This window comes from Myodes glareolus, chromosome 9 (assembly GCF_982192425.1).
Source record: "Myodes glareolus chromosome 9, mMyoGla1.1, whole genome shotgun sequence".
Classification (NCBI taxonomy): Eukaryota; Metazoa; Chordata; class Mammalia; order Rodentia; family Cricetidae; genus Myodes; species Myodes glareolus.
Genome location: NC_142034.1, coordinates 45,794,786 through 45,818,496, shown reverse-complemented (window position 1 = coordinate 45,818,496; position 23,711 = coordinate 45,794,786). Strand labels below are relative to the sequence as shown.

The 23,711-nt window shown below is 38.7% G+C and overlaps 1 protein-coding gene across 3 annotated transcripts in view; it reads right to left on the bottom strand.

Annotated features, from left to right (window-relative positions):
* Positions 1–2,937: 2,937 nt before the first annotated feature.
* The window catches only part of Taok1 (TAO kinase 1), a 96,642-nt gene continuing 75,868 nt past the window's right edge, over positions 2,938–23,711 (bottom strand). For all 3 annotated transcript variants that reach the window (XM_085695388.2, XM_085695389.2, XM_085695390.2), the window contains 4 exons: positions 21,939–22,178; positions 18,217–18,429; positions 17,103–17,285; positions 2,938–12,076 (listed from right to left, as the gene is read on the bottom strand). In XM_085695388.2, coding sequence (XP_085551514.1) covers positions 11,615–12,076; positions 17,103–17,285; positions 18,217–18,429; positions 21,939–22,178 — 1,098 coding nt within the window. In that variant the 3' untranslated portion in view covers positions 2,938–11,614. The remainder of the gene's footprint in view (positions 12,077–17,102; positions 17,286–18,216; positions 18,430–21,938; positions 22,179–23,711) is intronic.

Below are 23,711 nucleotides of genomic sequence, written 5' to 3'. Positions count from 1 at the left end.
GCTTCAAGGTTCCTTCTGCTTTCATTACCATCTCACCAATCTTGCTGGGGTTACAGATGCAAAACACCACTGCACCTAGCTTCCATGTGGGTACTGGGGATCCAAACTCAGGTCTTCACACTTGAGCAGCAAGCACTTTACCCATTGAGCCATGTCCTCAGTGCCCCCAGAGATGTAAATTTTAAGATCTGGTTGAGGATAACCGTAAACTTCTGCCTACTGCTTCTTACCTAGTGCTGGAATTATAGTCATGCACTACCCTACCATGCCTGGTTTATGGGCTGCTTAGACTGGAACTCAAGGACTTCTGCATATGGTGCAGGAACTCTACTGAGTTAATACGTATCCTCAGCCCCACACCCTTGCCCCGTTTTTTGAGACGGTCTTTTCTTGACCTGTAACTTGTCCAGTAAAACAGACAGGCTGGCCAGTGAGCCCCAGGGATCTGTCTGTCTCCACTACCTCCCTAGCAATGGGATTAAGCCTGGCTTGTGTGTGTGTGTGTGTGTGTGTGTGTGTGTGTGTGAAAGCACACCCTCCAGAATGGAAGGCAGACCCCACTGAGCAGCAAAGGCATTACAATTTCTCTATCCCTCTTCTGGAGATTGAACTCAGGTCCTCTTGATTCAAATTCAAGCTGCTGCCTTTCTCCCCACATTTTCTTTCTTTTCTTTTTGGTTTTTAAGAGACATGGTTTCTGTGCAGCTCTGACTGTCCTGGAACTCACTCCTTAGACCAGGTTGGCCTCCTGAGTATGGGGTGAAAGGAAAGTTTCAGGATCACCAGGTTAACTCTCTCCCACTGCTACAGTCCTACCCAGCCAGTTCTAGTTATGTCATAAATATAAACTGTTTTCCTTGAGAAGCTCCCGTCTGAAGTGTCCATCTTGGACTTTGTAAAAGATAGTGACAAAAGCAGAAATTATGGAGTTAGAGTTGGCTCAGTGGCTAAGAACACTGGTTGTTCTTCCAGAGGACCTCGGTTTGATTCCCAGCACCCACAACCATCTGTAACTTTAGTTTCAGGGGACCTGACGCCCTCCTCTGGCCTCTGTAGGCACCAGGTACAGATGTGGTGCTCAGACATACATGCAACACTCAACCCCACCCCCCCAAAAAAAAGCTCTCTTTGGAGCTGCTGGGAGTGTACGACTCCAAAGAGACATACACGTCCACCTGTAAAAATTCCCTCCAGAGTCACTGTGTGTGTAGCCCCATACAGCTGACAGCACCCTTAGCAGCCTTCACTCCCTCTATTCATTACAAACAAGCATTGAAAATAAAGAGTGGGGGAGGTGGCCCATGTCTTTAATCCCAGCACTCAGGAGAGAGGCAGGTGGATCTGTTCGAGGCCAGCCTGGTCTACAAAGCAAGTTCTAGGATAGCCAGAGCTGTTACACAGAGAAACCCTGTCTCAAACACCAACACTCCCCCACCCCTCCCAACCCCCACCAAAAGGAAAGAGTAGAAATTAAAGTACCACCATTCATTGCCAAAACACAAACAGAAAGACTGGTTCTGGAGTAGCACTGAGATGCAAGCACAGCACAGGTGCCATGGAGTTAGCCGACATCTGTTTATATTCTTGTACTCTCTGTTTAGCAAGAGAGGGTAGGGGAAGGGAGGGAAAGGAACTCTCTCCTGCTGTAAACTGAACAGTAGAAACAAAGCAAAAACACTGTATTTTAACCCTCTTGATTTCTTCTACACTTAAGCAGAAACACTGAAAATGGACCCAATTTTGGTTCCACCACATAATGTGACAGGCTGAGGAAGGAGGATGGTAAGTTCAAGATCAGCCTGGGAAACTCAGAAAGATCCTGTGCTACAGCTAAGAGGCCTTTTAATCCTCATAATCCTCATAGGTGGAAAACAGAGGCAAGCAGATCTAGGTTTTTTTGTTTTTTTTTTTTTTTTAAAGGGCACATACCTTTAACCTGACCAGAGGTAGAGGCAACTGAGTTCCAGGCCAGTCTGGTCTATAGGGTAAGACATTCCCAAAATGAAGACAAAGAGTAGGTAAGAGGGGGCTGGAGAGATGACTCAGTGGTTAAGAGCACAGGCTGCTCTTCCAGAGGTCCTGAGTTCAATTCCCAGCAACCCCATGGTGGCTCACAACCATCTGAAATAAGATCTGGCGCCTTCTTCTGGCACACGGGCATACATGGAGGCAGAATGTTGTATACATAATAAAAATAAATAAATCTTTATTTAAAAAAAAGAGTAGGTAAGAGGATGAGCAGGTTATAATGCTCACCAAACCTGACTGATTCCTGGGACCATGGTGGAAGGAGAGAACTGACTCTTGAAAAATGACTTTGGTACACCCCCCCCCCCCAAATACATTAAATGTGTCAATGATTAAAAACAAGTTAAAGAGGGCTGGGGATGAAGATCAGTGGTAGAACACTTGGTTATTGTGTTAAAGACCTTGGGGTCAATCCCTAGCACCATTACCATTTAAATCCTCCATTCTGATCTGGTGGGGGGAGTGGTTGGGGGTGGTGGTGATGTAGTTGTCAGCTCACAGCTAGCTAGCACTGTACCTGAAATATCCTTATGGGAAAATTTCACTAAAAAACTAAACGGGGTTAAAAGATGGGCCACTGGTTAACAGCACTTGCTCTGCATGACATGGTGGCACATGTTTTTAATCACAGTGACTGGGAGGCAGAGGCAGAGGCTCTGAGGATCCCTGAGTTCAAGGCCAGTCAAGGTAGCATACAGAAGAGCCCTTTCTGCTCTTTCAGAGAACCCAGGTTCAGTTCCCAGGACTCACATGGTGGCTCACCAAGTCTGTAATTCCTGTTCCAGGGAATCTGATGCCCTCTTTTGACATCTTCCATCACCGGTGGATACATAGATGCAGGCAAAGTATCCAGACACACAAAAGTGAGTAAATCTTAAAAAAAAATTTAAAAAAAGAGCAGACACTCTGTGTACTAAAATTACTTTTATTACAGTTGATCTTTTAAACATTTCCTTTGCTATGATACAAAGGATACTTACAAACAAAATATTACATATGACCTGTTTTCGTTCTTAAGGTTCTGACAACTTGGTAACAGCTTTAAATGCACAATCTATACAATTAATACAGGTTATATACGAACTATAAGGTATGCTGAACCAGAGAATACTGACAGTATACTGTACAATAGCCTTACCAGTTAGTGCTGTGGACCATTTCTACCAAAAGGAAATGCACACCTGCGGTCACCTTTACCAGCTGGTGCAGACAGAGAGGGAGAGGCTTCTTCCTCATCACAACCCTTGGTAAGCCTCCACTGTGGGCATCTGTTTAGTCTAAAATTGGAAAGGACTGGGCTTACTCAAAATTATCCACTGTTAAAAGTGTCAGGATACTGTATGTTCAATATGATAATCTCTTGCCCTTCCCCCAAAATCTATCCCAGTTTTAAACGACCATAAGTCCTTTGTCCACTATGAAAACCCTACAGGCTCAAGGGCTTTAGGAAAAGATGAAGGCTGCCAAAAAAGGAGGCAAGAAACCAAGCCAAAATCTAGGTCTTGCAAAATCACTTTCCCCTTCACCAAAGGGAACTAGAAATGTACAAATTCATTGACGAACCTCAATGATAACATATCAGTTAGCTGATAACCCTCATTTATCAGGACCTGACTTGTGGGAATAACTGAAATAGACTGTGGATAGCACATTCCACATTTTGTACAGAACATCTTGCTTAGTTAAAATATTCCCTTTAGCCACCAAAGCTGGTCCTGGGACGACAGGTGTGCACTTCTCTCTCAATGGTCTACTCAGAAATGATAAGGTTACAGCTTTTTTTTCTTTCTTTTTAATTTTAAATAAAAAAAAAAAGCAATTGACTGAAGCATTGTCTTTTTTTTTAAAGGTAAATAGCAAAAATAAAATAAAAACCAACCCTGGCATTTGCACAAATAAAGCAAATGGAATGCCATGGCCTTTAAGAGGTTAGTAGAAAGACTGAAGTGAAGAATTCAGAGAAAAATCATGTATTAATTTCCTTCTTTTTAAAAATTTCTACATGTGCAAAAAAACCATGCTGTTTGAGGAAAATGAAAAGAAATGAGTACATAAAACTAAAAATATAAATAACGTTTAGATGATTCGGTAAAAGCAGAAACCAACCTGGGTTATAGAAGGGTTATACATTCAAGATGCTTTTAAACCCAGTGGGATAACTTACGTTAAAACTGTGTTAATAGTTAACTTTTAAAAATCTCAAGTTTGTTCTTAAATCTTCACAATACAAGCAAAGCTGTTTAAAATATACACTATACATATTTCTCATAGTCTCTCCAACCTCATTAATGCGCATTAGGCTTTTTCATATACTAAAAGGAGGGGTTCTCAAAGCTAACTTGCTCATTATAACCTGCATTATTTAAATGTTTTACATGGGATAAAAACCTTTTCAGACTTACATAAATAGGATTTAGCAACACAAGTGTTAATTTAAAAACTCTAAAGCATTTACAAAGTCAGGTTGGAACAGCCTAGGGAAGTTATGTGCACTGTACTTTAAAAGGTTATTTACATCAGACCATTGCTTTTGTAAAAATTTCCCTAAAAAAATTAAAAAAAAAGAGAGAAAACCTATTCTAAACTAGCAGAGGGTCATAAAAAGTAAAATAACAAAATTATTTCCTAATGGAAACCCCACACATCCCTCTTCACTTGGACTTTACTCTATGAAACCACGTGACTCCTAATAGGCTCTTCTATCAAGTGTCAAAATGATGTGGTAAGTTTGCTAGGTAAATTACTGGCCAAGTGGACTTGAAAAAATGTTTTACCACCTTGTCTCTGGCTTGGGTTACATGTGTATTTAACTAGAGGGGCAATCTAAATAGGCACAATTCCCATTTAATGTGGAATAAAAGGCAAAATAAAATTGCTAGGAAGAAAGGATGATGGTTTCTTTGAGAGTATGACATGCAAGGAAAGACAACAGCACATGTGGAATGAATGGGCAGCAAAGACAACAGCAAGGCAATACCCCAGGGGCAGCCAACGCCTTGATAAATTGATATACCCGTTCAAGACCCAAAAAAGGGCAAGAAGGGCTCCCATACCCACCCTGTTATTTGAGATAGAGACCAACCAAACTGCAGACATCAGGCAGCTGCATCTTTCAAAATTACAGAATTCGCTTGATGACCATGTGCAATTTATATTAACAATAATGTTCATGCCGAGGCAATGTATTTGAGGGCTAAGAAAAAGCAAAATGTGCCACTAAGAGAAACCTGTTTCCATAACTGGTCTTCATGCTTTCAAGTGGCTCTAATATACCTTGGATACTAAGCCAAGCCATGCAAAAGCAAAGAGTACATACTTTTTCATTAACATTGGTATCTCATTTCTAAACCACTGACTTCAAAGTTGCCATAGAAACATATAACACAATACTGAAAGCATACAATTGAGGGTTCATGGATTTTTAAGAAACACATTTCCCTCATCTATGTTCAACAGTCTTTAATATCTTAGCTACAAGGCATATCAGAGGAAGGGAGGTTAAGTGGGGATAATGTCAAGGAACATACGGAATTCTGGACGTAGGAAAAATGTTCCAGAAATGGGATCGATGTGCCAGCAATAAGCATAGTTCATTTCATTTTAAAATTCAGTTAAAAGAGCCCATAAACAGTCCCAAACCATAGTTATCACCTGCATAATTTACATAACATTAACACACTTGCACTTTATAGACAAACACTCTGTAAACATGGCCACTGGGGGAGAGAGACTCCCTACACCTCACTCATGACTGGTAACATGTAATCATATTAAATAAAATTACTTAGTTTCAAAAGATTTCAAACCTGACCAATGATTAAGCTCCATTTCTCCCTGTTTAACAACATTTAAGCATTAATTCTAAAAATGTCACCTAGGATGGTTTCAGAGTTAAATGCTAGAACCACAACTAGCAATGACAGCAACTCCTCTCTAGCTGGCACAGACCTATAAACTTTAGTACAAAACCAAAAAAATACAGAAACTAGGTCAATTTGTTAGCTACATATTTACAGATAATTACATGATTTTTCACTCATAATTGTTAAACTACAAGTGAAAGGAAACTGTGCAGGTTGAATTACCCGTACTTTTAGGGGAGGGGGGATTCTTGAGTATCAAGATACCCTTTTTCATTCATTGAGAAGTCTTACCTTCTCTTCTCTCCATATTTCCAACTACCTACAGATGTAAAGATTATTATATCCAGTGGGCATCAACTGGAGAGGATTAACATTTTCCTCTGTTTGAAGAACCCCTTGTATATTTAAAAGGAAAGCAAAGCAAAATAAAATCACACTCACTCACACACCAATATCACACACACAGAGTTTGGATTCCTGAAAACAGCTAACAGATATGGTGACATGGTACATGGCTCCCCAGTTTGTGTTTTCTGTTTCTTAAGATACTTATTTTTGCATGAATGGGCAGTGCAAGTTTCAAAAGTCTGCAATAGGCAGATACGGTGCATATTTCATAATTTATAATCTGAAGGCCAGCACTTGTTTGAATAAAACTTTGGAAGTCTGAATATAATCAAAGAGAAAAATAAACAAGTCAATACAACTTTAAAATGGGCTACCAGAATTCAGCAGAAAATACAAATGCACAAAAAGGAAGAGTTCTCCGCTTTACTTTCTTTTTCTACAGTGTTTAATAAAAATTTCTTTACAAATCAATAGTTATTTCCAACGTAGATCTAATGTAGTGATTTCATAAAAGTGCAGACAACATAACCAGACACAGCAAAACAGACGTCAATCAGTAGTCCTTGCATACAAGAGGCACGTATGCTGAGTGTACAGCACACTCTTCATCCTTTAAGGAATCCGAGGGTGGGAATTTCCAGTTCTTAACTAAGGGTGAGCGCCTTTTAAAAGGCGATGCTAAACAGGGAAGGGAGGCTTCTGTTAAAGGGGGGGAAATAAAACAATGTATTTATCTTCAATAATGATCTGTAATTTGAGAAGCAGCTCAGCGATGACAGCCCACATTTTGACTCTGCTCCTTAGAGAAGGCTCTATGTAAGAAGTGAGAATTTCTCATTATAGCAGATTCACACTTAGTACAGCTTAAATAAATTATTTTTATGAAACTAATACACATTAGGACACTTCACATTCTGAACATGAGTTGAATGCAGAACTATAAAACCTCCGAAGGAAAGGGTTGCTGTGGCTGAGCATGGTGGTTCACACCTGGAATCCCACTACTTGGGAGGCTGGGATAGGAGTGCTAGAAATTTGAGGCCAGTCTTGGGTAAACATCAGTTACCAGACCAGAATGCAAGACCCTGTCTCAAAAGAAAAGAAATTAAACTAAGAAAGGGATATTGCGTTGGACCAAATATCTGCTTGAATAGTAGTGGCTCAGAAGGGGTCAAAGGTGCATAAAGAACTTACTATTAGCAAGCAAGAAGAGTAAGTTAAAAGGAGACAGCCCTTCAAACCAGTATCATGCCTTCTCTCCCAGGGATCATCTCCTGTGATTTTACAGTTTAGGAGAACCTTAGATATGTTTTAGTATTAGTTTCTTTCTTGGCAGTTTTGATCCTCAGCAAAATCCAGAACTATTAGTATTAAGAGTGGAAGGGAACCAGAGGATCATGGCATCAACACTAAGAATGGATCACTGGCTTTTCACCTTTGTGGAAAATCACCACCAGTGTTCTTTGCACAGTTCAATTTTCTCCTGCTTTTATCTTTTATTGCATTGTAAAACAAATTCAAAGAAACACCAACTGGCTCCTTCCCTATCATGTTTTTACTACACTGAAATTTATGGTTTCATTTTACTTAACTTTCTTTTCACTCATACAAGTGCTAAGGAAACGACTGAATCTACTAATCACCTTCTCATAAATATCAGCTCAGAGTACTCTTTAAAAACACACACATCCTTGCCTTAACAGAAGATAAAAAAGAAAACAACAAAACTCAAAACTGAGCCCTGGCAGACATGTATAGAATGAGTTTATCCATCCATCTATACACACATATAGACACTCATATATATAGATATATATACACACAATATACACATACAAATGAAAATAGCTATACCAAAAATGTGCATATGTAACAGTTTTAAAAAGCCAGTAGATCATGGTATAATACAATTTATTTCCACTTGTAAATGGCACAAATGGAGAAATGCAAAGGTGTTCAAGTACAATGAAGTCATTTTTATAGGTGAAAATAAATCATATTATTCCAGTGTCCAAAACAATGTAGTCTATCTATATATGCTTAAAATGCTAGACATTTACAGAAGCACAAAATTACTGAATTCTGCCTTAAGTTCTGAAAAACAAAAAAAGGATGCACACAAAAAAATTGTTAGTAGCAGGATGGAATCTCTAGGACATTTTCTTTAGTGTTCTGTTGTTTACTTGATGTCCAGGCAGTCAAAAAAATCACAACTATTACAAAGTTCCATTTACTAGCAAGGCCTTGATTTGAGACTGAGTGTGTTTGACTCCTGTGGGTTTGACTCCATGTTCAGGACTGTTCATCTCTAGTTAAAGAAACACACAGAAAATAGGAGCTCTAATGAAATAAACTCGCTTTCAGCTAACATTGTTTACACAGTGCAAACACTTTCTGACGTCACAACTTAGGGTTAGGGCTAAGTTTAAAGGAAAAGTTATGTGCAAAGGGTTGGAAATTTAATTAGGAATAAAATGTCTTAAGATATGAAGCTATGTATGTTTAAAATGCTGACCCCAAAAAGGGAGAACAAGAAACGTTTCCCCACTAGGCTCTGGATACCAGATATAGATCATAACTTCTGGTGTGCTGCACATGTTCTCCACACTTCTCACTTTCTTAAACACACATATGATAACGGGGAGGAGGTAGTGTAAAACTGGTCAAACTTTGACATTTCCACATTTTTTTCCCAGAAAGTACTTGCCCTGTCTCCAGGGTATTTTAAATCCTTTCAAATTCTCCTGCTACCGGTTTTTACCGTCATGACTGCTGCCATGTACACGACTAATCGGAAGTTACAGCTTACACACACACAAACCCATTAACGCTAATCATTTCGCAAACAACATGTATTTTAACTAAACTGATGGTATAATCATGGCCTATATAGGAAAACTGGTGCCACACAATTAGACGAGGCAGAAATCTCTTTTGGACACAACACATAGTCATTACTCAGTCATACTAATATGAGTGCATTATGATCAAAATGGACTCAGCAACTCAATCTGACCAAGTGAAACTCACAGCTAGACTATAAAATGTATCTCTGGTAATAGTTTGTAGTCTGAAGGAATTTTCTATTCACATCTGATTTACTTTCCCATTCTAACCCTCCAGAAGTAGATAGGGCCAGATGCAGAAGCATGGTGTTTAATGGTTTTATAAGATCATCTTATAAAGATGGTCTTCTTTTATAGTTTCGAACATCCTATTAAATTTAAATCTTTCCCTTATTTCCTTCAAATATATAGAACTCTCAATTTGTTTGAAACTCTTGAATAGAATTTTGAATGTAGGAAGGAAAAAAAAAACTAAAAAAGCCCCTTTCATTAAGTATAATGTTTACCTAAAAATTGATGTAGATCATGTTTAAAACCCAGACTAGAGTGTGTGTGAACTCTGCCACCAACCTTATATTGGTTTTCAAAGGATCTATATAATAGCATCTTCCTTTCTTCCCTCTGTGAGACAGCTGAAGGCAGCCTTGAACCCCAGACTCCTACCTCCCAATTGCTGGGATTGTAAGTATATGCCAACACACCCTGATATAATTTCTCTTCTAATTAGTGTCAGAAACCCTCAAACCAAAGTCAGAAATTCCTTAAGGGGGCAAGTCATAGAGACTGGAATGACATACGTGGACAAGATTTAATCTGTTGTTAAGAAAACCAAGAACTTCAATAGTGGCAGATGACAATTTGGTCGCTAGTTCTAAGTATGCTTAAGTGTGTTCTTGCCTTCTGATTACAGGAAAAGCAGGGCCCAGAGTTAGCAGCAAGAGCTCTTCAAGACAACTGAAGAGGGAGTAGAACAGTAACTTGTAAGAAACTCTGGTCTGTCACTAAAAACAGCACTGCCCCTTGCTTAGCGCCACCTCAAGCTCTACACAAGCAACTGGAGGATACTAACTAGCATTGACTTAGAACACTGCATTAATCCTTCATTGAAGAAAACATAGAACACATTCCCAGGTTAGTGGTCCCTGATCACTATAACTTACTTTTAATTTTTGTTGTTGTTTTCTTTCACTCACCAAACTACCTAGTTTCTTCCTCAGTAGTATTTTAGCACTAAGCTAGAGACTTCTGAAAGGGACTTTACTATTGTGAGAAAGTAACAAGAACCAAGTCGGTTACTAAGTCTCAATGAACTAAAAGTTTGTAAGGTACTGCAGCAACAAAAACAGCAATTAAACATAGGGGATCTGCAGATGAAGCAACATCTACAGTGTGAAGATTAGTCAGCAGCTGGTGGTCATTGGCTCAGTGACTCCTAGTGGCAACTAAATATTTAAATAATTGACTATTGCTACTTGTAAACAGGAAATCCCATAAGCCAAAAGGGGGATAAATAAAATTATGTCTATGTAGTGTGATGAGTATTCTAATAGATGGCAGTTCACAAATATGGCACCATTCAAAGACCTCTGGCATTTGCTTTGTATTGGCTAAGTATCTTTGATTTTGTACAAACAAAGCAAAGGTACTTTTTGGTGTCTTATAGTTTGGGTAGCATGAGCTATCACTCTACAAGAAACAAAATATCATGATATATAGGCTTTATCTCCTTATTCCATGCTGAACACATGTATCACAGGAACTTTCATAGTCCCAACCCTCTGTTTTTTTCCTCTGATAGCTGCTGACAAGCTTGTTAGTGCAATCCCCACACAGCTTATGATCTCCTTAAGCAATGCCATCTTAACAATACAACCTACAAAATCAGGGACAAACTTCTGAAGCACTTAGCAAAAAAACTAAATGATCTTCTACTACCTGAAAAGGTAAATACAATCTTTCAGTGTTCATGGTTTTCTGCTTTAGTCCAAATGAGGCTGAGAAGTCAGACCAATTTCATAAAGAAAGGAAACACACTGGTAAGGTGTGGAGGTATGTTTCAGTAAGAACATGTTTCAGCACAGACTCTGCCTGCTGTCAGTGACTCACAGAATTTGAAATATGGAGGAAGGCTTTAGATCTTTCAATAAACTTCTTAGGCTATGGACATCCTAAAGCGATGATTCAAGCCAGTATGTTTCACTTTATTTTTATATTGTTCTGATAAAACCCCTTCTATTAAGCCAATTTCTTTTTTTGTCACACACATGAAATATTTATCTATTCCCAGTTTTAAAATTTTCCAAAAGTTAAAAACAAGGAAACAAAAAGCCAACCACAAATACCTGGCAGCCAGATACTATGACATCCCAATTAGTAAACACAAAACATAACGCTTTACAAAAACGAACAAAATATACCATATGCACTCAGCTTCCACATGGTAGTACCCAAGTGAGGAGGCTGTTGTGATGATGTCTGTAGGCAGTTTCTTTTGGCAGACAGCTCCAACGGAATTGCCACTTTCAATTATTATGTGTAAGACATGTGTGACCCATTGGATATTTGAGAAGTGACACTCGTGCTTCTGCTCATGCCCTGTTCTGTCCGTCCCCCAGAAGCTGTCCGCCTCAGAGCCTGGGGGCTATTGCGGACTCCCATACTGCTACCTCGAGGGACCCCTTGCATTGGCCCTGAGGGATGACCCCATGGCTGGGGTCCACCTTGCATTGGATGGCCCCAAGCTTGTGGTGTGCCACCCATGGAATGACCCCAGTGAGGTCCGGGCCCCCCAGTAGGATTGTGAGACCAACTAGAAGCTCCTGGGTAGCTGTGGCTGAATGCCTCAGGGGAGAGATTAGAAAGGACCATATTACTAAAACCTAGTCTCATGCTTTCAGAGTCAAAAGCTTCAATTTCTCTGGCTTGACGCTCAAGCAGGCTACGTATTCGTTCTGTGCGTTCATTCTGCAAAGCCAACATCTCTTCTTCAATCTGTCAGGGTAGGAAAACGGAGCAAAAGAATCAATTTATGTCTCAAATCAATAGGCTAAAGCAACAATAACTACTCAAAACAACCAACAGCTATTTTATGGCTATATACAGAAAATTATTTTAAAAGATATGTTGAGCCGGGCAGTGGTGGCACATGCCTTTAATCCCAGCTCTTGGGAGGCAAAAAGCAGGCAGATCTCTGTGAGTTCGAGGCCAGCCTGGTCTACAAGAACTAGTTACAGGACAGCCACCAAAGCTACACTGAAAAACCCTGTCTCAAAAAACAAAAACAAAACAAAATAAAACAAAATATATTCTGAGATTAAAGGTGTGTGTCACTGCCACCACTGCCAAAATCTACCTTTTTATAGTCAAAGTGTCTACAGGTTTTGGAAAACTTTTTACTCCCAAATAAAAAGGTTTTGAGACAGGGTCTCACCGTGTAGCCTTAGCTGGTCTGGAACTCAATTTATAGATCAGACGGCCTGGAACTCACAATCCTGACCCTACATCTGGAGTGTCCAGCTAGACTGTACTTTTTGATTTCATGTTAATAACAGTTAACAAAATAATCCCTCCATTGTGATATCTAATAAACTGGTAACAAATTTTTAGTTTTTAAATTTCTACTGTCTCAAAAGTCTTGTTTAAAACTTGTTTATTTGGATTGAGGCCCAAACAAAAACCATACATTTTGTTATTTACCCTTAACTTTGTTTTTAAGTCTACAGCAGTCTGTCCATTCCCCTCACCCTTCATATTGTAAACTGGCTCACTTGTCCTGTTAAAAATGTCTAAATTCTGGATTTGACCAATTACACCTTGATGTCATCATTTAGTATTTTCTCTTGTGCCCTACTTTATATATTTTCTATAAATGGTAGATCCAGAGGGATGTTTATATTTAAGTTACATAAGGACTGGCGAATTGGTCATTTGATATAAACTGGCCTAAACTCATGATCTTCTTGCATCAGTCATAATTCTCTGTGCGGAGGACAGCATGTCCATGTTTTAAACCAAATCAAACTGCACAACTACTGGATTCAGCATGGTATGGCATACCATCTTACCACCTTTCCTTGAAGAAACAAAACAAAACAACTGGGAATGGGGGGTGGCGATGGATGAAGTCAGTACTGGTGATTACACACCATGGGTCTCCAGCATTCCAGCATGCTAGGAAAACACTACCAATTAGATACTACAGGGTTTCTCTGTAGCTTTTGGAGCCTGACCTGGAACTAGCTCTTGTAGACCAGGCTGGCCTCGAACTCAGAGATCCGCCTGCCTCTGCCCCCCTCCAACCGAGTGCTGGGATTAAAGGCGTGCACCACCACCACCTGGCTTGATACTACCTTTTACATTACATAAGATGTGTGTCTGTTCAAACAGACTTTTTGAAGCTTTATTCATAGCTTTATGTAGTTTATGCTATGCGGGAACTATGGATCTTCCCACCTCAGCCTCCCAAGCACCGGCATGACAGATGTGACACCATGCAAGGCTTGACCCTTCTTTTAATGAAATAAAAACATTTTGAATTATTTTTATTTATGTATATGGGTATTTTGTCTGCACCATGTGTGCCTGGTACTCATGGAAAGTTCAAGATCCTCTGAAACTGAAGTTACAGGTGGTGATGAGCTATTATAAGGGTGCTGGGAATTGAACCAGTGCTCTTAACCACTAAGCCATTTCTCCAGCCCCATCTTTGGAGTATTATTAATATTGATCAGTAGATTCTGATTGTCAACTCATGCATGCAACAGAAAGTTTTCCTTTTACTGTTTAAATGGACTTCATTGCTGGGCTGCATGATGCATACTTGCTACCCCAGCACCCAGGAGGCTATTCATCTGGAGGAAAGATTTGAAGTAAGACTTCAAACATTTTGAAGAACTGGGGTTGGGAATATTGCTCATAAAGCATGTGCTTAGTATGTGAAATGTTCTGCATCAAAGAGAGAGGGCAGGGAAGTGAAAGGGAGGGGAAGAAGGAAGAAGAGGGACAGCAGAGGAGGTAGATGACAGTTGAGTAGGTCTGGGTAGCTAACTTGTCAAATATGCAACAAATACTTCTATCTGCTCAGCTATCTACCAGCCCTATTTTTATTTACTTACTTAATCACGCCCCATCCCAGATAGGGTTTCTCTGTGTAATCTTGGTTGTCCTGGAACTATCTCTGTAGGCCAGGCTAATCTCAAACTCACAGAGATGTGCTTGTCTCTGCCTCACAAATTCTGGGATTATAGGTGTATGCTGCCAACACTATCACTCAGCTTTTGCTTTTAAGACAGGGTCTTGTTGAGTTGTTCTTTATGACTCTGAACTTGCAATTCTCCTGCCTTGGCCTCCCCAGTAGTTGAGATTGTAAGCCTGTGCCACCAGGTTTGACTAAAATAAATAAACAAATAAACATTAATTTCCTAATTAACAGTAATACAACACACACACACACACACACACACACACACACACACAAGCTAAGTAAAGCATTCTATTTTTATTACAAGAACTACATGAACAGAAAACTACAAGCCAACGGTACAAAATAATGGTAATTTTAAAACAATCAATAGGCAAGTACTAACTAATACTCTACAATGGACCGACACTACTTCAGCTATTGTGAATTTACTACTCAAGAACTTTGGAACATAACACTGAATTTAGTATATAAATGACTGCCATTTCTCACAATGAATGCCTTCCCTTTATAAAATTTTCCAGAAGTTTTGCTAATATCCTTTTTACTAAATTAATCTCTCTCAGACAGACAGACACACAATACACCTTAGTACTTTGAAGGTTTTGGTTTTTTGTTTGTTTGTTTTTTCTGTAGCTTTGGAGCCTATCCTGGAACTAGCTGGCCTCTGCCTCCCAAGTGCTGGGATTAAAGGTGTGTGCCACCACTGTCCAGCACACCTTAGTACTTTGAATGACAAATTTATTTCAGGATTCTAGATCTATTCTCTAATATCTGAAAAAGAATAAGTCAGGAAAAGTATAAAGATATGCTAATATGTTGCTGCATGCTTGTAATCCCAACACTAAGGTAGAAACAACTCTGATGAGAGTTCAAGGCTAACCTTGGCTATTGGGTAAAGCCAAGGCCAACTTAAGCTATAGGACTTGCCTCTACCACCCCCCAAAAAAGCTCCAAATAGTAATGATGAATCTAGATGTATAAGATGTATAACTTTTCAGCTTGATAAACTGGTTTTAAGTTCAGTTCCTCAATAATTTCCCACCATTTACATAGTTTCATACCAAAGATACTAAGAGTGAAGTATGATTTCTTGCTTGTCTCTCAGGTAATCACTATAATTCTTCTTCCTCACTATGTAAATCTTCCTACAGCCTCCTTAGATGGAGCTAGGCAGACCAAGAAGTAAAGGAAATGGAGCCATCATTGCTCCTCTAACAATCTGTGGTCTTCACACAGCTTTATATTCTTTTTGTTTGTACTGAGATAAGGTCTCATGTAACCCAGGTTGACCTCAAACTTGCTATGTAGGCAAGGATGATCTTGAAAGCTTATCCTCCTGCTCCACATGTCAAAGGCTGAGATTATAGGTATGTGCTACCAGACTCAGTTTATTTTGTGTGTGCTTTACTGTTTTGGGAACCTTAGGCCCTGATAAAGTACTTTTACAGTGGGTAAAGTCACTACTTATCTTTCTCCTTGGGCTCATTGGTACATGGGTCATTTTTTTCTTGGGTCATAGGTCCATGGGCCTATACTTCATGTCCCTGTAAATTTTCTGTGGTTTTCTTTCTGAGTCTGGTTAATGATGGTGAGAACACGAATGGATTTGTGGACAACTCAGATCTTAGAGAGCTTGGACACAGAGATGCATGTAAACTTCAGTATTTGAGACAGCTCCACCTTCAGATCATTGAGTTGCTTCAGCAGCTCCTTCATACCACCATGATCCCAAGTCAGTCTTCTCATGGCTCATAATCTTTACCCATTAATCATATTCCTTTGAGTTTTAGAAATCATAAGTTAAAAAGTTCATTATTGAGCTGGGTGTAGTGACACATGACTTTAATCCTAGCATCCAGGAGGCAGAGGCAGGTGGATCTCTGTGAGTTCAAGGCTAGCCTGGCCTACATAGTGAGATCCAGGACAACCTGAGATACATGGTGAAATGATGTCTTGAAAACAAAACAATAAATAAAAAGTTCAATATTGAATACTACCAAACCAGAACTAATGAAAGACAGTATTATAAAAGAAATCTAATGCAACCCCTGTTGATATTAGTAGAGTTCTTGTCTTGTAAGTGCAAGGCCTTAGGCTCATTCCCTCACTCCAAAAATGAAAATAACAACAAGATGTGATGGTGTAATTCTTTAATCCCAATACCTGTAGAGGCAGGGAGAGCTCTGTGAGTTCAAGGTCAGGCTGGTCTATCTAGCAAATTCAAGGCCTGTTAGGGCTAAGGAATGAGACCCTGCCTCAAAAACAAACCAGAGCTTGGAGATGGCTTAGTAGGTAAAAGTGTTTGACATGCAAGCATAAGGACCTGAGTCCAGATCTCCAGAACCCATGTAAAAGCTAGAAACAAGTCAAGTATACTGGTGCACCTTCTCTATGAGTTTAAAGCGAGCCTGGTCTACACAGAGGTCCAGGTCAGCCAGAGTTACATCATGAAACCTTGTCTCATAAGAAGGGAGGGAGGGAGGAAGGGAGGAAGGACAGTGAAGTGTGAAAAGGCACATCTGTAATTCTACTGTGTTTATGGTAAAATGGAAAGCAGTGTGGGTCAGCTACCACAAACAAGGTAGAAAATGAAGAGTGATACCTGACATTCTGATTTCCACACAACCCATGGCACAAAAGCTTGTCCTCATACATAAATATGCATACGTACACAGACAATATAACAAACATATATATTCGAAAAAAATAAAAATACACGACCCCATCTCCAAGCTTGTGTGCACACACACACATATATAGTTCTTTTGATAAAAACCAATTCCAAAAGAACTCTCTTGCTTCTGTTATCTATACCTTTTGTTCTAAGAGTGCCCTGCGAAGGGAGACCCTCTGTTCCAGCTCTCGAAGTTCTCGATCATGTTGAGCCTCAGCCTGCATCTTGATTTTGCTCTGATATGCATTCAATAGCTCCAGTTCCTGCTGCAGCTGCATCTTCAAAACCTGACATTCTGCTTCCTGTGCTTCATCCAAACGCAGCTGAGAGAAAAAAAAGAAACTGATATATTCTTCTGTGAACTATCCATTCACAACTTTCAGAAGAATGAGAGAAGACAGACCACATTTTTGTAAGCTATATAACTAGGTGTGGACATCCCTGAAAAAGAAATACAATAACCAATACTGCATGACAGAAGAGGCTATCATAAGCTGTTCTGAAGATGCCTGAATAACTATACTTTTTCTTAAGAAAAATCTAAAATATGATTGGGTAGTTTAAAGTGCTCAATCTCTCCATTCTTAGTAGAAATCAAAATCAATAAGCACAGCACACAAGCCAGATCTGGGTAGTTGCTTGTTCAGTACAATAGCTAAAACTAGGTTTTACATTTTAACATAGTTACAATTTTAATAGTTAGAAGTACCTAGCAGGTTGGTGGTGGCACACGTCTTTAATCCCAGCACTTATGGAGGCAGATCTCTGTGAGTTTGAGGCCAGTCTGGTTTACAGAGCCAACTCCAGGATAACTAGGGCTGTTATATGGAGAAACCCTGTCTCGAAAAACCAAAAAGATGGACCTACACAACACTGTCCTTTTACCTTCTGGTCTGCGAAGTCTAAAATATTGATTATTTAAGAAAATACTTGGACAGTATTTTATCTGTGTGCTCCATTTAGATTCCTGTACACCGAAGTATGTTTTACCTACAGTTTACTCATCTGATTATGATACACTGTTGGAATCCACACCTGCAGAGGATCTTGTGTTTAAATGTATTAGTGAAATTCTATATACACCATGCTTTTTTCAAGTAATGCTAAAAATAGGAAGAATACGGATGACCACTATTTTTCCTGGGCTATTAAAGAGCTATCATTCCCAACTTATCTTTCAACTGCTAGGGTTTTGTATAGGTTATAGAAAGAAAGGGGCAATAAATTTGTTTTGCTTAAAGAAAGCAAACTCACAGCTTGTGTGGAGAGCATTTCATTAATGCTATGATCATACTGCTCAGCCAAGATGGCTAACTTCCGAGTCTGTTCCTCCTTGAGTCTTTTCAGAACAGCTTTGTGCTCACTCTTTGGTGTGGTCTCCAGTAGGTGGTTTCTTAATGCTTTGTATTGTCTGGTTTGAATTTTGCATGTATCCTGAAACTGCTTTTTTATCTGGAGTTCTTTAGACTGGAAAGAAAAAAATATATATTTATACACACACATACTGGAAAAAAAATGTATACACACATGCACACACACACAGTCAGGAAGAAAATAGAGACGAAAACCACAAGGTCATATGGTAAGACTGCAGATACTTTTTGCACTTTGCAAATATTCAAGTCATAAGCCTAAATTTCATCTCCTATATCAAATTATGGCATTTATAAACACAAGGTAGAATTTTACCACATATCTGAGGCACAAAATAAAGCATGTTCTTTTATTTTTTATTTTTTTAAAACAGTTTATTTATTATGTATACAATATTCTGTGTGTATGCCTGCAGGCCAGACCTCATTACAGATGGCTGTGAACCACCATGTGGTTGCTGGGAATTGAACTCAGGACCTTTGGAAGAGCAGGCGATGCTCTTAACCACTGAGCCATCTCTCCAGCCCAGCATGTTTCTTTTATTTCCATGATAATCTCAATTCTTTTTTTTTTATTTGCACAATCTATAACAGATCCTTCTTCCTATGAAATTTAAGTACCAAACTTTAGGCTGATTATGAAGTATGCAATAGTAAATGATCATTTCAACTGTCTTTTCTTTAAGACAATAAGCTAAAAAGAATCATATTTAGTGTACTCCCCCTGCCCTACAATACCCAGGTCATCATATACATCAGCAAACACTCTACCATCAATTCACATTCCAACCCCTTTTAAAAATGCTTTATTTTGTAACAAGACCACGCTAAGATGACCAAGTTGTCCTTGAAGTCCTCTTGTTTCAGCCTACCCAGTGTTGGAAATACAGGATGTGCACATGCTACCTGTAGTAATGGCTTACTTTATCTTTTCTATTTTTATTTATTTATTTTAAGTTTTATAAGACAGGGTTTCTTTGTGTAATCTTTGCTGTCCTGGAACTCACTTTGTAAAACAGGTTGGCCTTGAACTTACGGAGATCTCTGCCTCTGTCTCCCAATTACTGGGATTAAAGGCTTGTCAAACCACTGCTATAACTAAAATACTATAAGGTATGTTAGTTAGGTATGTTAGTTCAGGCTTTAAGTGAGACTATATTCACTTACTATACTCAACTGTAGGTTCTGACACGGCTAACACTACAGTTAAAAAAATATTTTTACCATTATAAATAATGCCAGGTATAAATTAGTTAATTCAATATATATGTCAAGAAAACAAATATAAATCCAAACTTAGCTGGGGATTAGTCTACAGAATGAGTTCCAGGACAGCCAAAGCTACATAGAAAAACCCTGTGTCAAAAACCCAAAGATAGTGTGATAGATTCAAATTACAATTACTTCTACTCATATAATACTGCCAAAAAAGCTATTACCTGGAGAGCAGGTTGAAGAATAGCACCCTTTTCTCACTAATCCTAGTCAACATACGTAAGTACCCAAACTGAAGTCTCTCCTCTAGCTCAGCAACTCACATAAAACTACAAGTGGCACAGACAGGCAGGCAGACAGAAAATTATTAGAATACGTTGATGGTAAACCAAACATTTTGTTGAAACTGACTAAGCAAATAAGAGAAATATAAGAGGAATTTTTCTTTCATACAAGAGGGAAACCTTACATTCATTTGTCATCAGAAGAAGACATTCTACTTCACATCTGAAGTAAGATGGTGAACCATTTTCCTCACTTTCATATAATGCCCAGGAAAATCAGCCTATTTTTTTTTTAAAGCTCTCAAACTACAAAGGTTTATATATAGGAAGAAAGGGTTCAAGTTGAATCAAGTCCTAGGAAAATATAGTCACATCAGAATTATGGTATGACTACAGAAAACAAATTAGGTGTCAGTTTGGTTCAGTTCAGGTTACTGTTGGTTTTAAAGATATAATTTCAAAAACAAATACTGTTTTAAAACATCTTTGGTGGGGCTTACGAATGTGAGTCACTTAGTACAGTACTTGCTCAGCATGTATAAAACTCTGGGTTCAGTCCTCAGCACTTGGTAACATGGAGTGTTGGCACATCCCAGCAATTCCATCAGCTTTAGACAGAAACATGGAACTCAAGGTCATCTTTGGTTACGTGATGGGCCAGCTTATACTATATGAGACATCATCTTGAAAAATGACAAGAAAAAAAAAAGAGGGGGAAGAAAAAAAAAAACACCTTTGGTGGGTGAGTATCTGAACTATGTATATACTGGAGAGAGAAGCAGATGATTCTCTCTCCATTATATAAATGTAGAAGTCCAAAAAGTCATGAATTTCAGCTTTTTAAAACAATGGCACTCAACATAACTATTCTGTAAATGCTGAGTGCTGGGGTACCATACTTGGCAGAAAAGGAATCTTTCAACAGCAAATACCTTGGGACCTGGAGCTTACAGGACATAAAAATTTTTTAATGTGCAAACAAGTACAGATTAAATGAACTTCTATCGCTGATGAAAACCTTAAAGTGAGTGCTTTTCATTTGCTTGTTTATTGTTTTTTGAGACAGAGTTTCTCTGTGTAGCCCTGGCTGTACTAAAACTCACTTAGTAAACCAGGCTGGCCTTGAGCTCACCGAAATCTGCCTGCCTCTGCCTCCAGAGTTCTGGGATTAAAGCTGTGTGTGACCACCGCCCAGCTTGTTTTGTAGGTTTTAAAAGACTGATTCAATTCCTTCAAATATTCATTATAAATTATGAAATTTGAAAATTTTCTTAGAATTGTTAAGTACCATTTGAGGAAGACAGATAATATTTTGAAAAAATCTTGGTGGGGTTTAGGAACGTAGGATAAGGGACGAGAGCAAACATTTACATTAAATTTTTAAAAAATTAATTGCTTTTATAATTATGAATGTTTTGCCTGCATGAATATATGTGCACCATGTACGCCTGGTGCCTGAAAAGATCAAAAGACCAGAGTATTGGGTTCCCTGAACTAGAGATGGAGATGGTTATTAAGCACCATATCAGTGCCGGGAATCAATCCCAGGTCCTCTGAAATAGCAAACATTGCTCTTAGTTGCTAAGACATCCCTTCAACTCCACTTTTGTTATTTTTAAATTTTATATAAATCAACTGGGTGGTGATGGCAGCACACACCTTTAATCTCAGCACTTGAGGAGGCAGAGGCAGGCAGATCTCTGCGAGTTTGAGGTCAGCACAAGTCTATATAGTGAGTTCCAGGACAAACAGAGCTTCATAGTGAGACTCTGTCTCTAAATACTGAAAATTTTATATAAATCATATTGACATCAAATTAAGAGTACAAGACTGAGTTACTTAGAATAAAAACAAACTAACAGGTTAGTGTGTTGACCTGTAGACTATAATGTCAGCATCAGATAGTGTGTATATTTAAAAAATACTGATGAATTCCTACAGCAAAAAATCTTTTTCTTTGATACAAAGTATATAAGCAAAAGCTGAAGCAACAGGCAGTCTATACAGGAAACAAGCAAGCATGCTAAAAATGAAAAGGACTAAGTCAACTTGATCTCCCAATGACTAGACATACACCTTGTCAGGAAGCTTACACTAACAGTACCTTCAAACTCTTAGGCTGTTGTCGAACTTCCATAACATGTTTTCGCCTTAGTTCCCGTTCCCTTCGCTTATTATATTCCAGCTGGTTAGTGAGCTCAGTTTGATGCTGCAGTCTGATCAACTCACAGCGCATCTTCTGAATAGTGTTGAGGTGGCGAAACTCCAGTTCTTGCATGGATTCATGCTGTCGTAGCAGCATAGCATGTTCCAAGTCCTTCTGAGTCTGCCTTTTGTTTAACTCCTAAAATATAATTCAAAAGAAAAAGGTATAATTTATAGCTTAAATATGGTGTAAGGTAAGGACCAACACTTGAAGTTGTGTTCCGATCTCCACATGTAGACGTTGGCTAATGTGTAGTTACACTCATAGGAGTGAGTGTACATACAAACCCACTCTTTAAAAACAAAGAAAAAACTAAACAAAACACAAAAACAAAAAGTTGATTTAATTAACCCTGTGCTCCAAAAATGGCTGCATAGTAAATACTAAGTTTCCATGCCTTTTGTGTTTGTGTGTACGAATGCTGTTTGTACATAAAAAGAATTCTCCCTCCTATTACATCCTAGTTCTATTTCATAGATTTAATGAAGAGATAGGTTCTTTTTCATTAATTTTATTTTACTACTTAAAAAAAAATACCAATCCAAATTCCCACTCACTCTCCTCCTCCCAAAGAGCTAAGTTCTTAATCAAAAGCTTCTCAGGATAATATGTAGCACACGGTGGTGAAGAATGAACGTTTTTTCTTGCTGTGCATGGTGGCTCACACCTGTAATAGCAGAACTAGTAGGCAGAAGTACATTGTACTCTGAGGTCAAGTCCAACCTTGTCTACATATAAAGTTCCAGGTCAATAAGGGCTGCAGCAGACATTTTCAAAACTAAAATATAACAAAATAAAAGTAAAAATATTTGCTGGATGGTAGTGGCGCCTGCCTTTAATCCCAGCATTCCAGAGGCAGAGGCAGGCAAATCTCTGTGAGTTTGAAGCCAACATGGTCCAGGATAGACAGAGCTGTTACACAGAGAAACCCTGTCTTAGAAAACCAATAAATAAATAAATAGATAGATTGAGAAAATTATTTCTCTTAAAATATTTTTTTTCCAAATAAAAAGGGGAGCTGAAAAGATGATTCAGTGAAAAAAAAGCACTTGATGTTCATGCAAAGGAGTTGGTTTCAGTTCCCAGCACCTGCATAGTGGCTCACAGCTTCCTCTACTTTCAGGGCATCCAAGGGTACTGCATACACGTTGTGTACATACAGTCATACACACATGTACAAAAATATTTTTTAAAAGTATGTATAGCTATAGACACACAAATAATGTGAAAATCAATCACCTAAGTCTACATCTATGGCTGGATGTTGCTTTCTCTTACCAATATATTTTTAAATTTAAATCTAATCAATATAACTTTAAATTTTATTTCTTTTAATGATGATTTTATGTACACTGGTGTTTTGTCCACATGTGTGTCGGAGTGAAGGTATTGAACCCTCTGGAACTTTAACTACAGACAGCTGTGAGCTGACGTGTGGATGATAGGAATTGAACCTAGGTCCTCTCAAAGAGCAGCCAGTGCTCTTAATCCTGAGCCATCTCTCCAACCCATTTTTTGTTTTTGATACAAGGTTTCACTATGCAGCCTTGGCAGTTCTGGAACTCAAAGGTCTGCCTCCCTATACCTCCCAAGCAGAGTGCGAACATGCCTGGGTAAATTCAAATACCCATAAATTTTTCAAACTTATCTTAATATAACTTATGCATGCTG